The following is a 20,599-nucleotide window of genomic DNA, read 5'->3' as shown; positions in this document are numbered from 1 at the left end:
TGTAGTATCCCTGGATCTTTTGTATTTAATTCTTTAGTGTGTTTGCTTAAGCTGTTTCCTTTGCTTGGAATGTCCTTCTAAGCATTATAGCTGAAATATTCCTATTCAATTTTTTGCTTAGCTCTTCATATGAGCTAGTCAAAATGAAAAAAACTGTCCTGGGCTGGGCGCGGTGGCTCACACCTATAATCCCAGCACTTTGGGAGGCCAAGGCGGATGGATCATGAGTTCAGGAGATCTAGACCATCCTGGCTAACATGGTGAAACCCCGTCTCTACAAAAAATTAGCCAGGTGTGGTGGCGGGCACCTGTAGTCTCAGCTACTCGGGAGGCTGAGGCAGGAAAATGGCGTGAACCCAGGAGGCGGAGTTTGCAGTGAGCTGAGATCGTGCCACTGCACTCCAGCCTGGGTGACAGAGTGAGACTCTGTCTTAAAAAAAACAAAAAAAACAGCCTGGAGTCTCCTCTGTTCATCTGTCCTTCCCTAGCCCATTAATTTTGTCTTGTACCAGCTTTATTCCCATTGTTTTGTAGTTATTTGTTTCTTTCTCCTTTATAAGCTCCTTGAGGATGGAAAACACATACTTTTCATTTTTGTTTCCTTGACACCTAGTACAGAACTGGTACCTAGAAAATACTTTGCAAGTGCTTGATTCAGAATAACGATATTTGCCATTATGTCTGCTTTATAATGTCCTCACTATGTATGTGTATTAGTTCATTTTCATGCTGCTGATAAAGACATACCCAAGACTGGGCAAAAGAAAGAGATTTAATTGGACTTTGAGTTCCACGTGGCTGGGGAAGTGTCACAATCATGACAGAAGGCAAGGAAGAGCAAGTCCCATCTTATGTGGATGGCAGCAGGCAAAGAGAGAATGAGAATCAAGTGAAACAGGTTTCCCCTTATCAAAGATCTTGTGAGACTTATTCACTACCACGAGAACAGTATAGGAGAAACTGCCCCCATGATTTAAATTATCCCCACCTAGCCCTGCCCTTGACATGTGGGGATTATTAAATTTAAGGTGAGGCTGGGTGTGGTGGCTCACGCCTGTAATCTCAGCACTTTGGGAGGCTGAGGACAGGCGGATCATGAGGTCAGGTGTTCGATACCAGCCTGGCCAACATGGTGAAACCCCGTTTCTACTAAAAATACAAAAATTAGCCAGGCATGGTGGTGGGCGCCTGTAATCCCAGCTACTTGAGAGACTGAGGCAGGAGACTCACTTGAACCCGGGAGGCGGAGGTTGCAGTGAGCTGAGATCATGCCACTCAAGCCTGCGTGACAGAGAGAGACTCTGTCTCAAAAATAAAAAATAAATAAGGTGAGATTTGGGTGGGGACACAGAGCCAAACCATATCAGTATGTAACTGGTATTCTGAGAAATTTCCCAAATAAATAATTCAAGGTGAGATTTGGGTGGGGACACAGAGCCAAACCATATCAGTATGTAACTAGTATTCTGAGAAATTTCTCTCTTTCCCACATTGAATTAACTTAAATTAACTTTTTAAGCTGTGATTTACATGTCATAAAATGTATATATTTTAAATAATTCAGTTCAATAAGTTTTGGTAAATAAATATACCTGTACAACTATTACCAAAATCAAGATACAGCTCACTCTCATCACCCCAAAAAGTATCCTCATGCTCCTTTGTAGCCATTATCCCTGTGCCACCACCACTGGCCCCAAACAGCTTTCTGTCACTGTTTTATCTTTTCTAGATTTTATTTTATCTTTTCTGGATTTTTTTTTTAAGAGACCGAGTCTCTCTCTGTTGTGCAGGCTGGAGTGCAGTGGTACAATCTCAACTCACTGTACCCTCTGCTTCCCAGGTTCAAGCAATTCTCCTGCCTCAGCCTCCCGAGTAGCCGGGATTACAGGTGCGTGCCACCACACCCAGCTAATTTTTGTATTTTTAGTAGAGACGAGGTTTCACCATATTGGCCAGGCTGGTCTCGAACTCCTGACCTCAGGTGATCCACCCACCTTGGCCTCCCAAAGTGCTGGGAATACAGACTTGAGCCACCATGCCTGGCCTTTTCTAGATTTTTATAAAAGTAGAATTACAGAACATTACTCTTTGTGTCTGTCTTATTTTGCTGAACATGTTTTTGAGATTCATCCATGTTGCAAGTAATTCATTCCTTACATTCATTACTGAGTAGTATTCTGTCAATTGGATATATCACAATTTATCTACTCACTGCTTGATGGATACTTGGGTTGTCTGTAGATTTTTGGCTATTACAAAGACAGAAGTTGAAGTTAACATTGTTTCTCAGCTTGGCTTGTTGAAAATACTGTCTTTTACACATTAAATTACTTTTGTTCCTGTGTTAATGATCTATTGCTCTATAACCAATTGACCCAAATTTTATTGGCTTAAAACAACAATAATCATTTTTTTTCTGTCACAGTTTCTGTGGATCAGGGATTTGAGAGTGGCCTGGTTGGAGGGTTCTAGCTCATGATATCTCACGAGGCTGCAGATATTTATTTGTTTTAAGCCTGACTAAAATCAAGATAAGCTTCAAAGGTGGTTCACTAACATAATTGGCAAGTTGGTGCTGGCTCTTGGTAGGAGTCCTCAGCTCCTCTTCAGGTGTGCCTCTCTGAAGGGCTGGTGTTCACCTGACATTGTGACTGGCTTCTCTCAGAGCAAATGATTCAAGAGACCACACCACAACCTGTGTGGTGCCTTTTAGGATCTAGACTTGGAAGTCACATATTTTCACTTCTGCTGTATTGTATTGGTCACATGACCAATCTTGATTCAGCATGGGAGGGAACTTACTCAAGGATATGTATAATGAGAGGGAACGATACAAGGTATGAATACTAGGAGACCAGGATCATCGATTGAGAGCTGTCTTGCAGGATGGGGTGTCACAATATACCTTTATTAAAAATGAATTAATGTGTCGCTGTGTTTCTACTTCTGGACTTAATTTGGTTTCCCTGATTTGTATGTTTGTCGTTATGCTGATATCACACAATATGTATTACTACAGTTTTATAGTCTAGAAATCAGATAATAAAAGACTATGTTCTTTTTTAAAACCATATTAGCTTTTCTGAATTATTTGCATTTTCATATAAGTTTTAAAGTTATCTTGTCAGTTTCTACAAAAACTGCTGACTGAGTTTGCATTGAATCTGCAGCTCAACATGAAGAGAATGACATCTTACTAATAATATGGGCAAATCCTAATATATGGCATAGCTCTCTATTAAGTCTTTAATTTCAGCCATGTTTTGTAGTTTTGGTATATAAGTCTTGCACATATTTTGCTAAATGTATCTCTAAGTAGTTTCTTACTGGATGTTTTTGTAAATGGCATTTTTTTTTTATTTCAATTTTCAGTTCTTTGCCAGTGTATAGAAATACAGTCACATGTTGCTTCATAATGGGGAGAAATGCCTTGTTCGTCAATTTAATCATTGTGTGAACACCATAGAGTGTACTTACACAAATCTGGATGTATAATATAGCATACCACATACCTAGGCTGTATTATATAGCCTACTGCTTGTAGGCTACAAACCTGTACATCATATTACTGTACAGAATACTGTAGGCAGTTGTAACACAATGGTATTTGTGTGTTTAAACATAGAAAAGTTACAGTAAAAATATGTTATTATAATCTGTAAGACCACCACCGTATATGTAATAAAGTCTGTTAACTGAAATGTCATTATGCAGCACATGACTGTTCAGGTGTTTTTTTTTTTTGTATCAACTTTTTATCCTGCAACTTCGCTAAATTCACTTGTTAGTCTGGTAGCATTTTTGTATATTCCTTAAGATTTCCTACATACAGGATTGTCATCTGTGGATAAAAGCAGCTTTACTTCTTCCTTTTGCATATGTACTATACCTAGCGTAGTGCAATGTCGATAGAAGTGGTAAGAGTAGACATATTGATACAATAAAAAGAAAAACCGTATACTATCAGTAACTGCAGTAAAAGCATTTTGGGAAAAAAAATCCAACATCTTTTCCTGAGAACCCATATAAATGAAAGCTCTTAAGAATGTAAAAGTGGGGGTTCCGGGTAAGATGGCCTAATAGGAACAGCTCCGGTCTGCAGCTCCCAGCGAGACCAACACAGAAGGCAGGTGATTTCTGCATTTCCAACTGAGGTACCCAGTTCATCTCATTGGGACTGGGTTAGACAGTGGGTGCAGCTCATGGAGGGCTAGCAGAAGCAGGGTGGGGCATCGCCTCATCCGGGAAGTGCAAGGGGTCAGCGAACTCGCTCCCCTAGCCAAGGGAAACCATGAGGGACTGTGCCATGAGGGACGGTGCTATTCAGCCCAGATACTACACATTTCCCACAGTTTTTGCAACCCGCAGACCAGGAGATTCCATTGGGTCCCTACACCACCAGGGTCCGGGGTTTCAGGCACAAAACTGGGCGGCTGTTTGAGCAGACACTGAGCTAGCTGTAGGAGGTTTTTCTTTTTTTTTTTTTTTTTGTACCCCAGTGGCACCTGGAACCCCAGCAAGACAGAACTGTTCACTCCCCTGGAAAGGGGGCTAAAGCCAGGGAGCCAAGTGGTTTTGCTCAGCGGGTCCCAACCCCATGGAGTCCAGCAACCTAAGATCACCAGCTGGAAATTCTCTGCACAGCATTCTGAAGTTGACCTGGGACACTCCAGCTTGGTGGGAGGTGGGTCGTCTGCCATTACTGAGGTTTCAGTAAGCGGTTTTCCCCTCACAATGTAAACAAAGCCTCCGGGAAGGTCAGATTGCAGCATGGCAAAGCCACTGTAGACAGACTGCCTCTCTAGATTATTCCTCTCTGGGCAGGGCATCTGAAAGAAAGGCAGCAGCCCCAGTCAGGGGCTTTATAGATAAAACTCCCATCTCCCTGGTACAGAGCACCTGGGGGAATTGGCAGCTGTGCACACAGCTTCAGCAGACTTAAATGTTCCGTCTGCCAGCTCTGAAGAGAGCAGCAGATCTCCCAACACGGCACTCAAGCTCTGCTAAAGGACAGACTGCCTCCTTAAGTGGATCCCTGATCTCCGTGCCTCCTGACTGGGAGACACCTCCCAGTGTGTCCAGAGTTGGTTCCTTCTGGTGGGTTCTTGGTCTCACTGACTTCAAGAATGAAGCCACGGACCTTCGCGGTGAGTGTTAACAGCTCTTAAAGGTGGCACGGACCCAAAGAGTGAGCAGCAGCAAGATTTATTGTGAAGTGCGAAAGAACAAAGCGTCCACAGCGTGGAAGAGGACCCAAGCGGGTTGCGACTGCTGGCTGGGGTGGCCAGTATTTATTCCCTTATTTGTCCCCGCCCATGTCCTGCTGATTGGTCCATTTTACAGAATGCTGGTTGGTGCATTTACAATCCTTTAGCTAGACACAGAGCGCTGATTGGTGCTTTTTTCACAGTGCTGATTGGTGCGTTTTTACAGAGTGCATTTACAATCCTTTAGCTAGACGCAAAAGTTCTCCAAGTCCCCACTGGAACCAGAAAGTCCAGCTGGCTTCACCTCTCACCAGCAGGGGTTGACAGACACCTCATACAGGAGAGCTCCAACTGGCATTTGGCAGGTGCTCCTCTGGGATGAAGCTTCCAGAGGAAGGAGCAGGTAGCAATCTTTGCTGTTCTGCAGCCTCCGCTGGTGATACCCAGGCAAACAGGGTCTGGAGTGGACCTCCAGCAAACTCCAGCAGACCTGCAGAAGAGGGGCCAGATTGTTAGAAGGAAAACTAACAAACAGAAAGCAATAACATCAACATTAACAAAAAGGAAGCCCATGCAAAAACCTCATCCAAAGGTCCTCAGCATCAAAGACTAAAGGTAGATAAATTCATGAAGATGAGGAAAAACCAGCACAAAAATACTGAAAACTGCCGGGTGTGGTGGCTCACGCCTGTAATCCCAGTACTTTGGGAGGCTGAGGCAGATGGATTATGAGGTCAGGAGTTTGAGACCAGCCTGACCAACATGGTGAAACCCCGTCTCTACTAAAAATACAAAAGTTAGCCAGGTGTGGTGCATTTATAATGGTTGGTGCCAGCTACTCAGGAGGCTGAGGCAGGAGAATCGCTTGAACTCGAGGAGGTGGAGGTTGCAGCGAGCCAAGATTGTGCCATTGCACTCCAGCCTGGACGACAGAGTGAAACTCCGTCTTGGGGGAAAAAATGCTGAAAATTCCGAAAACCAGCATGCCTCTTCTCCTCCAAAGGATCACAACTCCTCCCCAGCAAGGGAACAAAATTGGATGGAAAATGAGTTTGATGAATTCACAGAAGTAGGCTTCAGAAGGTGGATAATAACAAACTCTTCCGAGCTAAAGTGCATGTTCTAACCCAGTGCAAGGAAGCTAAGAACCTTGATGAAAGGTTACAGGAACTGCTAACTAGAATAACCAGTTTAGAGAAGAACATAAATGACCTGATGGAGCTGAAAAACACAGCACGAGAACTTTGTGAAGCATACACAAGTATCAATAGCTGAATTGATCAAGTGGAAGAAAGGATATCAGAGATTGAAGATCAACTTAATGAAATAAAGCGTGAAGACAAGATTAGAGAAAATAGAATGAAAAGGAATGTACAAAGCCCCCAAGAAATATGGGACTATGTGAAAAGACCAAACCTACGATTGATTAGTGTACCTGAAAGTGATGGGGAGAATGGAACCAAGTTGGAAAATGCTCCAGGATATTATCCAGGGGAGCTTCCCCAACCTAGCAAGACAGACCAGCATTCAAATTCAGGAAATACAGAGAACACCACTAAGATACTCCTCAAGAAGAGCAACCCTAAAACACATAATCGTCAGATTCACCAAGGTTGAAACGAAGGAAAAAACGTTAAGGCCAGCCAGAGATCACATTACCCACAAAGGGAAGCCCATCAGAATAACAGTGGATCTCTCAACAGAAACCCTACAAGCCAGAAGAGAGTGGGGGCCAGTATTCAGCATTCTTAGAACATAATTTTCAACCCAGAATTTCATATCCCCCCAAACTAAGCTTCATAGGCGAAGGAGAAATAAAATCCTTTACAGACAAGCAAATGCTGAGGGATTTTGTCACCACCAGGCCTGCCTTACAAGAGGCCCTGAAGGAAGCACTAAATATGGAAAGGAAAAACCGGTTCCAGCCACTGCAAAAACCATACCAAAATATGAAGACCAATGACACTATGAAGAAACTGCATCAACTAATGTACAAAATAACCAGATCAAATTCACACATAACAATATTAACCTTAAATGTAAATTGGCTAAATGCCCCAATTAAAAAACACAGTTTGGCAAATTGGATAAAGAGTCAAGACCCATCAGTGTGCTGTATTCAGGAGAGCCATCTCACGTGCAAAGACACACATAGGCCCGAAATAAAGGGATGGAGGAATATTTACCAAGCAAATGGAAAGCAAAAAAAAAAAAAAGCAGGGGTTGCAATCCTAGTCTCTGATAAAACAGACTTTAAACCAACAAAGATAAAAAAAAAGACAGTGGCATTACATAATGGTAAAGGGATCAATGCAACAAGAGCTAACTATCCTAAATATATAAGGACCCAATACAGGAGTACCCAGATTCATAAAGCAAGTTCTTAGAGACTTACAAAGAGACTTAGACTTCCACACGATAATAGTGGGAGACTTTAACACCCCACTGTCAATATTAGATCAACGAGACAGAAAATTAGCAAGGATATTCTGAACTTGAACCCAGCTCTGGACCAAGCGGACCTAATAGACATCTACAGAACCGTCCACCCCAAATCAACAGAATATACATTCTTCTCAGCACCACATAACACTTATTCTAAAATTGACCACATAATTGGAAGTAAAATACTCCTCAGCATATGTAAAGGAACGGAAATCATAACTCTCTCAGACCACAGTGCAATCAAATTAGAACTCAGGATTAAGAAACTCACTCAAAACTGCACAACTACATGGAAACTGAACAACCTGCTCCTGAATGACTACTGGGTAAATAACAAAATTAAGGCAGAAATAAATAAGTTCTTTGAAATCAATGAGAACAAAGACACAATGTACCAGAATCTCTGGGACACAGCTAAAGCAGTGTTTCGAGGGAAATTTATAGCACTACATGCCCAGAGGAGAAAGTAGGAAAGATCTAATATCAACACCCTAGCGTCACACTAGAGAAGCAAGAGCAAACAAATTCAAAAGCTAGCAGAAGACAAGAAATAACTAAGATCAGAGCAGAACTGAAAGAGATGGAGACACAAAAAAACCTTCAAAAAATCAATGAATCCAGGAGCTGGTTTTTTGAAAAGATTAACAAAATAGATAGACCGCTAGCCAGACTAATAAAGAAGGAAAGATAGAAGAATCAAATAGATGCAATAAAAAGTGATAAAGGGGATATCACCACTGATCCCACAGTAATACAAACTACCACCAGAGAATATAAACACCTCTATGCAAATAAACTAGAAAATCTAGAAGAAATGGGTAAATTCCTGGACACATATACCCTCCCAAGACTAAACCACAAAGAAGTCGACTCCTTGAATAGACCAATAACAAGTTCTGAAATTGAGGCAGTAAATAATAGCCTACCAACCAAAAAAAGTCCTGGACCAGACAGATTCACAGCCGAATTCTACCAGAGGTGCAAAGAGGAGCTGGTACCATTCCTTCTGAAACTATTGCAAACAACAGAAAAAGAGCGACTTCTCCCTAACTCATTTTATGAGGCCAATGTCATCCTGATACCCAAACCTGGCAGAGACGCAACAAAGAAAGAAAATTTCATGCCAATATCCCTGATGACCATCAATGCAAAAATCCTCAATAAAATACTGGCAAACTGAATCCAGCAGCGCATCAAAAACCTTACCTACTGTGATCAAGTTGGCTTTATCCCTGGGGTGCAAGGTTGGTTCAACATATGCAAATCAATAAATGTAATCCATCACATAAACAGAACCAATGACAAAAAACATGATTATCTCAATAGATGTGGAAAAGGCCTTTGATAAAATCCAACACCCCTTCATGCTAAAAACTCTCAATAAACTAGGTATTGATGGAACATATCCCAAAATAATAAGAGCTATTTATGACACACCCACAGGCGGTATCATACTGAATGGAAAAAAGCTGGAAGCATTCCCTTTGAAAATTGGCACAAGACAAGGATGCCCTCTCACCGCTTAGTATTGGAAGTTCTGGACAGGGCAGTCAGGCAAGAGAAAGAAATAAAGGGTATTCAAACAGGAAGAGAGGAAGTCAAATTGTCTCTGCAGATGACATAATTATATATTTAGAAAACCCCATCGTCTCAGCCCAAAAACTCCTTAAGCTGATAAGCAACTTCAGCAAAGTCTCAGGATACAAAATCAATGTGCAAAAATCACAAGCATTCCTATACACCAATAATAGAGAGCCAAATCATGAGTGAACACCCATTCACAATTGCTACCAAGAGAATAAAATACCTAGGAATGCAACTTACAAGGGATGTGAAGGACCTCTTCAAGGAGAACTACAAACCGCTGTACAAGGAAATAAGAGAAGACACAAACAAATGGAAAAACATTCCATGCTCATGGATAGGAAGAATCAATATCATGAAAATGGCCATACTGCCCAAGGTAATTTATAGATTCAGTGCTCTCCCCATCAAGCTACCATTGAGTTTCTTCACAGAATTAGAAAAAAAACTACTTCAAATTTCATATGGAACCAAAAAACAGCCCATATAGCCAAGATGGTGCTAAGCAAAAAGAACAAAGCTGGAGGTATCACACTACCTGACTTCAAACTGTACTATAAGGCTACAGCAACCAAAATAGCATGGTACTGGTACCAAAACAGATAGATAGACCAATGGAACAGAACAGAGTCCTCAGAAATAATACCACACATCTACAACCATCTGATCTTTGATGAACCTAACAAAAACAAGCAATGGGGAAAAGATTCCTTATGTAATAAATGGTGTTGGGAAAACTGGTTCAGAAAACTGAAACTAGACTCCTTCCTTACACCTCATATAAAAATTAAGTCCAGATGGATTACAGACTTAAACGTAAGCCCTAAAACCATAAAAACCCGAGAAGAAAACCTAGGCAATACCATTCGGGACATAGGCATGGGCAAAGTCTTCATGGCTAAAACACCAAAAGCAATGGCAACAAAAGCCAAAATGCCACAAATGGGATCTAATTAAACCAAAGAGCTTCTGCACAGCAAAAGAAACTATCAGCAGAGCGAACAGGCGACCTACAGAATGGGAGAAAATTTTTGCAGTCTATCCATCTGACAAAGGGCTAATATCCAGAATCTACAAGGAACTTAAATTTACAAAAAAAACCAACCTCATCAAAAAGTGGGCGAAGGATATGAACAGACACTTCTCAAAAGAAGACATTTATGCAGCCAACAAACATATGAAAAAAAGCTCATCATCACTGGTCATTAGAGAAATGCAAATCAAAACCACAATGAGATACCATCTAACGCCAGTTAGAATAGCAATCATTAAAAAGTCAGGAAACAACATATGTTGGAGAGGATATGGAGAAACAGGAATGCTTTTACACTGTTGGTAGGAGTGTAAATTAGTTCAACCATTATGGAAGACAGTGTGGTGATTCCTCAAGGATCTAGAACCAGAAATACCATTTAACCCAGCAATCCCATTACTGGGTATATACCCAAAGGATTATAAATCATTCTACTATAAAGACACATGCACACATATGTTTATTGCAGCACTATTCACAATAGCAAAGACTTGGAACCAACCCCAAATGCCCATCAATGATAGACTGGATAAAGAAAATGTGGCATATATACACATGGAATACTATGCAGCCATGAAAAATAATGGGTTCATGTCCTTTGCAGGGACATGGATGAAGCTGGAAACCATCATTCTCAGCAAACTAATGCAGGAACAGAAAACCAAACACCACATGTTCTCACTCATAAGTGGGAGTTGAATAGTGAGAACACATGGACATAGGGAGGAGAAGGTCACACACCGGGGCCTGTTGGGGGGTGGGGGGCAAGGGGAGGGATAGCATTAGGAGAAATACCTAATGTAGATGACAGGTTGATGGGTGCAGCAAACCACCATGGCACATGTATACCTATGTAACAAACCTGCACGTTCTGCACATGTATTCCAGAATTTAAAGTATAATAAAGTGATTATTGATACTGTTGAAAAAAAAAAAAAGAATGTAAAAGTGTTGGCTGGGCACGGTGGTTCACACCTGTAATTCCAGCACTTTGGGAGGCCAAGGCGTCTTGAGCCTTACTTAATGGCCTCTTTGATTATGTTGCCCAGGCTAGTCTCAAACTCCTGGGTACAAGTGATTCTCACTTTTGGGAATTTGAATCGTTTGAGACTGGCCTGTGCAACATAATGAGACCCCATCTCTGCAAAAGAGAAAAAAAAAGAAAAAGAAAATTACCCAGTTGTGGTGGTGCATGTCTGTAGTCCCAGCTACTCAGGAGGCTGAGGCTGAAGGATGACTTGAGCAAGGGAGGTGGAGACTGCAGTGAGTTGTGATTGTGCCGCTGCACTCCAGCCTGAGCAACAGAGTGAGACCCTGTCTCAAAAAAAAAAAAAAAAAAGTTAGTTTATAAAGAAGACCTAGAACCAAAAAGTTTGAGAACTGGACTAAAGTAACCTAAAATGGTAACTGTTTAGAGTAGGTAGGGATTCTTAATCCAGGGTTCCCAATACTCTTATAGAAGGAAAAAATATTTTTATATCTATATATCTTTTTTTTCACTAGCCTCTGAATGAAATTCAGTGTTTCTATTTTGAATGCAGGCAACAAAACACAGCAGTAATATTAGCAGCAACTGTGACTTTGTTACCAATAGATGTTTTTTCCTGTGTCCATATTTAAAGATTCTTTCTTGAAGCAACATATAGTTAGGTCTTGCTTTTTTATATTGCCTTTGAATTGGAATGTTTAGACAATTTGCATTTAATGTAATGATGTGATTTCCTTTCAATTCTACCATCTTGCCTTTTGTCTTGTATTTGTCCCATTTTTTTCTTTGCTATTTTTTGCTTATTTGTTTGCATTTTTCATACTTTCTTTTTGATTGAGTTGAAATTTTTTTTTTTTGACTTGGAGTCTCGCTCTGTTGCCCAGGGTGGAATGCAGTGGCATAATCTTGGCTCACTGCAACCTCCGTCTCCTGGGTTTAAGTAGTTCTCCTGCCTCAGCCTCCCAAGTAGCTGGGATTACAGGCACCTGCCACCATGCCTGGCTAATTTTTATATTTTTAGTAGAGATGGGATTTTGCCATCTTGGCCAGGCTGGTCTCTGACTCCTGACCTCAGGTGATCCACCCACCTCAGCCTCACAAAGTGCTGGGATTATAGGCGTGAGCCACCACACCTAGCCTGAGTTGAATTTTGTTTGTTTTTTAGTGGTTGCTCTGGGACTTACAATATACTTCTTTAACATATGAGAATTTACTTTCAAAACATACTATATTACTTCATATATAATCTAAGGACCTTAAGTATTCTATTTCTCTCTTTTCTACTATTGTAATATATTTTACTTCTACATGTAAACCCTGTGATTGTTACCATTTTTGATTCAAGTGGTGAAATTACTCTTGTGGCTGGGTGTGCTGGCTCATGCCTGTAATCGCAGCACTTTGGGAGGCCAAGGTGGGAGGAGCCTTTGAGCCCAGGAGTTTGAGACCAGCCTAGGTAACATAGTGAGGCTCTGTGTCTACAAAAAAATTAGAAACATTAGCCAAGTGTGGTGGTGCACTCCTGTAGTGCCAGCTGCTCAGGAGGCTGAGGTGGGAGGATTGCTTGGGATCTTGGGTGAGCTATGATCGCATCACTGTACTCCTTGTACTCCAGCCTGGGCAACAGAGTGAGACCCTGTCTCAAAAAAAAGACTTATTCACGATTTAAATGTATGCTGGTGAACTTTTTGCCTCCAGCTTTTTTTTTTTTTTCCCTGCCCCCACCAGGAGGATAAGGTCTGGGAAAAATCTTTTACTTTCATTTCTTCAACATATATTCATTGTATTTATCATTCTAGGTTGACCAGTTTTTTCTTTGTTTTATAGATGTTCTATTTTCTTGTCTTGCATAGCTTCACAAGAAGTCTCTGTGTGTGTGTGTGTGTGTGTGTGTGTGTGTGTATATATTTTTTTCTTTCTTTCTTTTTTTTTTTTTTTTTTTTGAGACGGAGTCTGGCTCAGTTGCCCAGGCTGCAGTGCTGTGGCACAATCTCGGCTCACTGTAACCACTGCCTCCCAGGTTCAAGCAATTCTCCTGCTTCCGCCTCCCAAGTAGCTGAGACGACAGGCTCACACCACCACGCCCAGCTAATTTTTTGTATTTTAGTAGAGACGGGGTTTCACCGTGTTGCCCAGGCAGGTCGCGAACTCCTGAGCTCAGGCAATTTGCCCACCTTGGCCTCCCAAAGTGCTGGGATTACAGGCGTGAGCCACCGCGCCTGGCCAAAGTCTGTATATTTTAACTTTGTTTCTATCTAAATTTTTTTCCTCTTGCTTCTTGCAAGATTTTCTGGTTTTGACAGCTTTTCAGGAATTTGATTATTGTGCCTCGTTGTGGTTTTCTTTGTGTTTATACTCCTTCAGGAGGGGGGCTCATTGAGTTACTTGGATGTGTAGATGTGTCTTTGTTTTTTTTTTTTTTTTTTCTTGAGACAGGGTCTCACTCTATCGCCCAGGCTGGAGTGCAGTGGGACAATCACAGCTCACTGCAACCTCTGCCTTCCGAGTTCAAGGGGTCCTCTTACCTCAGCCTCCCATGTAGCTGGGACCATAGGCACATGCCACCACGCTCAGCTAATTTTTTGTATTTTTGGTAGAGATGAAGTTTCACCATATTATCCAGGCTGGTCTCTAACTCCTGGCCTCAAGTGATCTGCCCATCTTGGCCTCCCAAAGTGCTGGGATTACAGGCATAAGCTACTTTGCATCTGGCCAGATGTATCGGTTTTATCAAATTTCAAAAATGTCATTATTTCTTCAAATGCACTGCTCCTCATTCCAGTTACATATATATTATACTCCTTGATAGCTTGGTATTGTCCTGTAGTTCTAGTCTTTTTTTTTCTTTCTTATTACACCCCTAACCCTTCTACCCTTGGCTTCTTTCTTCCCTCCCTCCTGTCTCCCTTTCCCCTTCTCTTCTTTCCTCTTATTCTCATCACATTTTAACTTTGTTTAAATTTGTGTATTTTCTGTTGCTGTGTCTTCAGATCCCCTGAACTTTCCTTCTGCGGTATTTAATATATTGTTAATACCCTCCAGTGATATTTCTATTTCACATACTGTTTTTGAATACTGTAAGTTCTTTTTGGTTCTTATTATTATGTGTGCCATTTTCTTCCTCATTTTTTTAAATTTTTGAGCATATTTATAATAGCCGTTTTAGAGTCCTCATTGGCTAATTTCATCATCTCGTTTCTGGGATGGTTTCAGCTGATTTATTTCACTCTGGTTTCAGGTCACTTTTTTTTTTTTTGAGACAGAGTCTCGCTCTGTCGCCCAGGCTGGAGTGCAGTGGCGCGATCTCCGCTCTCTGCAAGCTCTGTCTCCCAGGTTCACACCATTCTCCTGCCTCAGCCTCCCAAGTAGCTGGGACTACAGGCGCCCGCCACCACACCCGGCTAATTTTTTGTACATTTAGTAGAGATGGGGTTTCACCATGTTAGCCAGGATGGTCTCGATCTCCTGACCTCGTGATGCACCCACCTCGACCTCCCAAAGTGCTGCGATTACAGGCGTGAGCCACCATGCCCGGCCTCAGGTCACATTTTCTTTCTTCTCATTTCTATTAATTTTTTATTGGATGCTGGACATTGTTAATTTTATATGGTTGAGTGGTGGAATTTTTTTTTTCTGCTTCTTTTAAAGAATTTTGGACTTTGTTCAGACAAGTGGTTGAGTTACACGTGGATCAACTCCATCCTTTTGAGCCTTGTTTTAAGCTTTGTTAGGAAGCATCTAGAATATCATTTACTCTAGAGCTTATTTAGCTCTGCTACTAAGATAAGAGTCTTCTGAGGTTTCTAGTGAATTCCTAGTTTTTCAACAAGGAAGACTTCTAGTCAGAACCATATGACTCTGGGAATTGTTCCACCTATAAATCTCTATTTATTCTTTGCCTTACCTTTTGAAGTTAGTCTGTGTGCTGGGCTTGGCCACAGACTCAAGTGAATCCTTATGCAGATTTCTGGAATTTTATATGCTTTGCTTCTACTTCTCTGGACCACTTCCAAGCTCTGCTTGAGTTCTTTCTCCTTCACCACAGTCTGAAAAATGCCTCTAGGCAGAAAGCCAGGGCAGTGTTAGGTCTCACTTCATTTCTTTTGCATCTCAGAAATCACAGTCCTACACTGCTTATTATCCAATATCTAGAAAGAGTTTTATATTTTTTTGTTCACGGTTCTGGCTGTTATTGTGGGTTGAAAAGTCTGTTTCTAGTGATTCCACTGTGGCCATGGAAAATTATTTCCTGTTTTTATACCTTTTAAGATAATCATGGAGATAAAAAATAAAGTTTACGTTCCTTTTATTTTCTTTGGCTATTTGGGTCTTATGGTGTATGTTGCTAATAACTGCCTATAGTATTTAGCAATTTCATCTGATCTCCTGTTCACATCTGTAATTATTTTCAAGATGACATTTTAAATGGTTCAGCTATAATACAATAATGAACAAAATAGTGTAGAATTACTGTAGGGATATTTTAAGCAAATAAAATAGCATGTGCATTATATTAAAGCTCATGAGTGAATGTTTTTAAACAGTACATAAGTTTGAATGATAGCTTTGCAAAGAATTGGGTTTATCATTGTAGTCGTAAGATTATCAACTGTTGGATATAATCATCTTGTTTTCTAATCAAAGATTTTTAGAAGTAATATGAACATAATTGATGCCTAGTCAAAGATGATCTTCAGTGAATTAAAATATCTGAAAATAATCCTATAAACTTATGTTAAAATCTGTATGGATTTTGCCATGTAGCTTCTGTTGTCCCTTTGATAGTCTTACAAGGAAAAAAACAAAACAAAACAAACTCCTATATTTGATGCAGTAGTGTACATTATTAGACTGTTAGCATGTTTCTTAATCTTTGATTTTTTTGTTTGTTTGTTTTTCAGATCGTCAGTATTTAAACAGATCACATCATGCGTGAGTACAAGCTAGTGGTCCTTGGTTCAGGAGGCGTTGGGAAGTCTGCTCTGGTAAGTTAGCCACCTAACTGTAACTGATTAGTATAATACAAGAAGAATTTTGACATTTCCTTGCTTTCAGACTTCTAGATGCCAAAGAGGAAAGGTGGCATTATTATATATCTGATATCTGTCCCACAAAGGACAGGAAATCATTTAATAACCACAGATGTATAGTTGTATAACATTGGCTCTCATTTATTCTTATATTTACCAAATATTTATTGGCTATCTTATATGTCAAGCACCAGTGTTTATGATTCAGAGAGGAGTAAGATTGTTCTCATTTTTAAGGAATTTACATTGTAGTGGGGGAAACTGATTATTACAGATTCTAGTGGGATAATTCCTCACCTGCTTCCACCCTAGACTTAGATGGAATGAAGGTCATTTTTTGTGTTCATGCTGTTTTTATTTAGTACATAGTTATTGAGTTTCTACAGTGTCAGATTCTAGGGTCACAACAGTGAACGAAAACAGTCATAGTTTCTCATGGAGCTTGCATTATAGTGGAGGAGATGTAATAAATACACAAAGAACTACTTGGTTATACTTGTGAGAGATACCCTGAAAGAAAAATACAGATTAATTTAGAAGAAAGGCAGAGTGGATGTGGGAGGCAAATTGGGAGTTAATACTGTATACCAGATAATTGTTTATGGAAGCTTGGATTAGAACCATGGCAGTTAAGAAGAGAGAAGTAAATGTTTGAGGATTGAGTAAGTGGAAGAACTGACATAACTTGGTGCTAGATTGATATGGGGACTAGGAGAGAAGGAGCTGTCAAGGATGGCTCCCAAGTTTCTAGTTTGAGCTACTAATTTTATGGATGGATTAAAAGAAGAAGGGAAACAGTGGAGAAGGAGCAGTGAGAGTCCAAATCAAAGAGTCATGTCAAATTTTATGTTTGTGACATGTTGAAGTAATAAGAGAGGCCGCTGATATGATTTTGGGTGCCATCAATATGGTGATTAATTTCATGAGAGTTACATTACTGTTAGGTGTGTAAGTCAGTACCTCTGTCGAGAATGTTTGAGAATATCTGTCATTTTTAATGGTATATAACTTTCAATTCAGCGATTCCCTCTCTAAAAATGTAGCCCACATATAAGTTCACATGTGCAAAATGGCGTGGTCAGGGAACATCGCAACATTCTTTACAGTGACCAGAGTCTGGAAACAACCTAAATGTATTCCATTAAGGGGCTAGTTAAGTAAATTTTAATACATTTTCAGAGTGGAATACAGCCATTAGAATGCAATAGCTCTATATATACCGATATGTAATGATATCCAAGATGTATTATTAGAGAGAAAAAAGGTACTAAACAGTGTAGACTATAATTTGTGTTTTATATTTAAAAAAATGTAGGCTGAGGGGAGATACCTGTAAAATCATAGAGTATCTCTGCAAGGTTAAATAAGCTATGAATAACATCAGTTACTTTCTTGGGAGTGGGATTGGATAGCTGGGAACAAGGGTGGTAGATAAGCTTAGTTATCACTGCATAGCCTTTTGTGCCTTTTTGAATTTAGTCCTATGTCCATGAATTACCTTTTCAAAAATAATTTTGGAAAAAGTCCATAGGAGTGAAAGAGGTCTAGGGAGATACTAGAGAGAGAAGAGCAGAGCCCAGGACTGAGCTCTGAGTACCTCTCAACCTTTAGAAAGTGGGTAGGATTGGAGGATCTAGCATAGAAGGAGGTGTCTTTACTTGATTGCTCAAAAGTCAAGTAATAAAGAGGAAAGAGATGATCAGAGAGCATAGAGGTAGTTGGACATGATAAAGGAAGCAGCTTTAGTCAGGTCATGTTGCCATAACCATAATGGGGTGGGTTGAAGAGTAAATGAGAGCTGAGGAAATGGAATATAGACATTTGAAGAAGCTTGATTATGAGAGGGGACAGAGAATGGGGGCAGAAGCTGGAGAGATATTGGGGTTAAGGGAGATTTTTGTTTTAGAATTGGAGATAGTAAAGCATATTTGTATGCTGGGAGGAATTCCTCTCCACTGGGGAGGAAAATAAGGATACAGGAGAGGGAAAGAGGAGATGATCCAGTACAAAAACCCGAGGAATAAAATTATAATCTATGTGAATGAATGAATGAGATGTCCCTGAAAATTAAGACAGAGGATAAGATTCAGAGGAGTAGTCAAACATTACTTTTAGTAAGAAAGAAATGAGAAGCATTGGATTGTTTTGCATTTTTTCAAGTCTTATTAATGTCTGGCTTATAGAAGGCACATGGGCTCTTATGCCTGCTTCTGTATCCAGTCTCTTGCAATAGCACATGTGCTATACCCTTTGGAAGATTCCACTGTAAACTTATGAGAGAAGAAGAAGAGTACGTCTTAGAGTACATCTTAGTATTGTTAGGAAGATAGTTTGACCTTAGGGAGCCTCTGCCTTGGACCATATTTTGAGACACTCTGCTCTAGCCTAAAGCATATTAGGAAGCCGTATTAGACTGCCCTTTTTTTTTTTTTTTTTAAATCTTGAATCAGCATCTTCCCCTGGAGTGCAGTGGCGTGATCATGGCTCACTGCATCTTCAACCTCCTGCGCTCAAGCAATCCTCCCACCTTAGCTACCCAAGTAGCTGAGACTACAGGTGCATGCCACCACACCTGGCTAAATTTTTAAATTTTTTGTAGAGACAGTCTCACTATGTTGCCCAGGTTGGTCTCAAATTCCTGAGCTCAAGCAATCCTCCTGCCTTGGCCTCCTAAAGTGCTAGGAGTACAGCATGAGCCACTGCATCCAGCGTAGACTGCTTTGTATGTTTAAATTATGTGTCGTACTTAGAAGATGAGGTGATTAAATCCTTGATAAAAATCATGATTAAGGTTTTTGGTGTGATTATATCTTGAGTTGCCTTTGAATAATAGAAGCTTAGTAGGAGAAAGAAGTTTGTTTACTATATTTGAGTTAATCTCTTTAGCTCAAGCTAAAATAGTATATCAAATATTCCTCTGAGTAATTTAAGTGTAGATGACCTCAGTCCACATTCTTACCTTGCTTTTTAGGCAATAATGTACCAGATCCTGTTTTAAAGTTACCTAGGAAATATCTTAAAACCATCTTCTGTACTTTTTTCACTTACTGAATGATAAATATGTATTTTCTAGTATGTGCTTTTGGATGCCTTTAAAAGTCGATAATATCTGAAAAAGATGAATGGGCAATATTTTCCAATGGAAAAAGTAAGGCTTTGGAATCAGGAAGATGTATGTTTGAATCTCAGCTGGCAAATAGGAAGAATAACTATTTCCGGGACAAATGTGAAATTTGAATGTGGTTATAAATTAAAAGTGACTAGCTTAATGTCTGGAACATAATAGACATTCAGTAAGTTTAAATTTCCCTTTCTCTTTTCCACCACAATTTAGAAGGGCTTTAAAAAATTAACAAGATGCTGCTTGAGGTCCCAGCTACCTGGGAGGCTGAGGCGGGAGGATCTCTTGAGTTCAGGAGTTCAAGGCCAGCCCAGGCAACATAGCAAAGACCCTGTGTTTAAAAAAAAATTAGAAACTTTGTCACTCCATTAAGGGCAGAGGGCATGGGATAAAAGTTACTGTAGATATATAAAGGGGCAATAGGAGTTTAAATATTGATAATTTTTCATGTTTTAATTAGTTCAGATATGTTATTTGTATCCTTGTATATTAAGACTTAATGTAATTAACAGTGTATTATCATCAGTATTGATGACAGTTTTTAACATGACTACCTCCTTTCGTAATCAATGTACTCTTAGTTATGGATGTATCCTTATATTGAAAGAATTAATAATGATATTATACTTTACATTTACATGTTTACCCAGAATTTTCACATAATTTCAATTAATCATTATAACTTGTGAGGTTAAGTAACATTCAAAGGAGTTTTCCTTTAATTTTTTAATATTTCTCTTTTTTTTTCCCCCAGACAGTTCAGTTTGTTCAGGGAATTTTTGTTGAAAAATATGACCCAACGATAGAAGATTCCTACAGAAAGGTAAAATGTGAAACTTGTACACACATGCTTACAAGTAGTTCCTTATGATGTTAAAATTTGATCTGTAGATTTGCTTTTTGAAAATAGTTTTGAGAAATGATACAAATATTGTGCATCTGTTTTTAAAAGTTTCATCAAAACAGAACATTTCCTACAGAATGCTACTTTGATATTCAGAGCTTTATGTTCTGTTACTGATTAGTGACTTGTTCCTTAATGTGGACATTTTCCTGGTGGGGAATGTTGCCACATATGAAAAAATTGCATATAAATAGTAGGTATGTTTTCAACTTAACTCTTGTTACCAAAAATTAAGACCACCTTTATGCTTGAAGTTATCCAGTGACTGAACATTTTTATTTTTG

The 20,599-nt window shown here is 39.8% G+C and overlaps 1 protein-coding gene across 8 annotated transcripts in view; it reads left to right on the top strand.

The window, feature by feature from the left end:
• Window positions 1-20,599, top strand: part of RAP1A (RAP1A, member of RAS oncogene family) — a 93,739-nt gene that overhangs the window by 55,766 nt on the left and 17,374 nt on the right. For all 8 annotated transcript variants that reach the window (XM_054466453.2, XM_054466472.2, XM_063652090.1 and 5 more), the window contains 2 exons: window positions 16,162-16,245; window positions 20,166-20,234. In XM_054466453.2, coding sequence (XP_054322428.1) covers window positions 16,189-16,245; window positions 20,166-20,234 — 126 coding nt within the window. In that variant the 5' untranslated portion in view covers window positions 16,162-16,188. The remainder of the gene's footprint in view (window positions 1-16,161; window positions 16,246-20,165; window positions 20,235-20,599) is intronic.

The sequence above is a fragment of the Pongo pygmaeus genome, chromosome 1 (genome assembly GCF_028885625.2).
Source record: "Pongo pygmaeus isolate AG05252 chromosome 1, NHGRI_mPonPyg2-v2.0_pri, whole genome shotgun sequence".
NCBI classification, from domain to species: Eukaryota; Metazoa; Chordata; class Mammalia; order Primates; family Hominidae; genus Pongo; species Pongo pygmaeus.
Note: the sequence above shows the minus strand (reverse complement) of the source record. Positions and strands in the feature narration are given on the sequence as shown.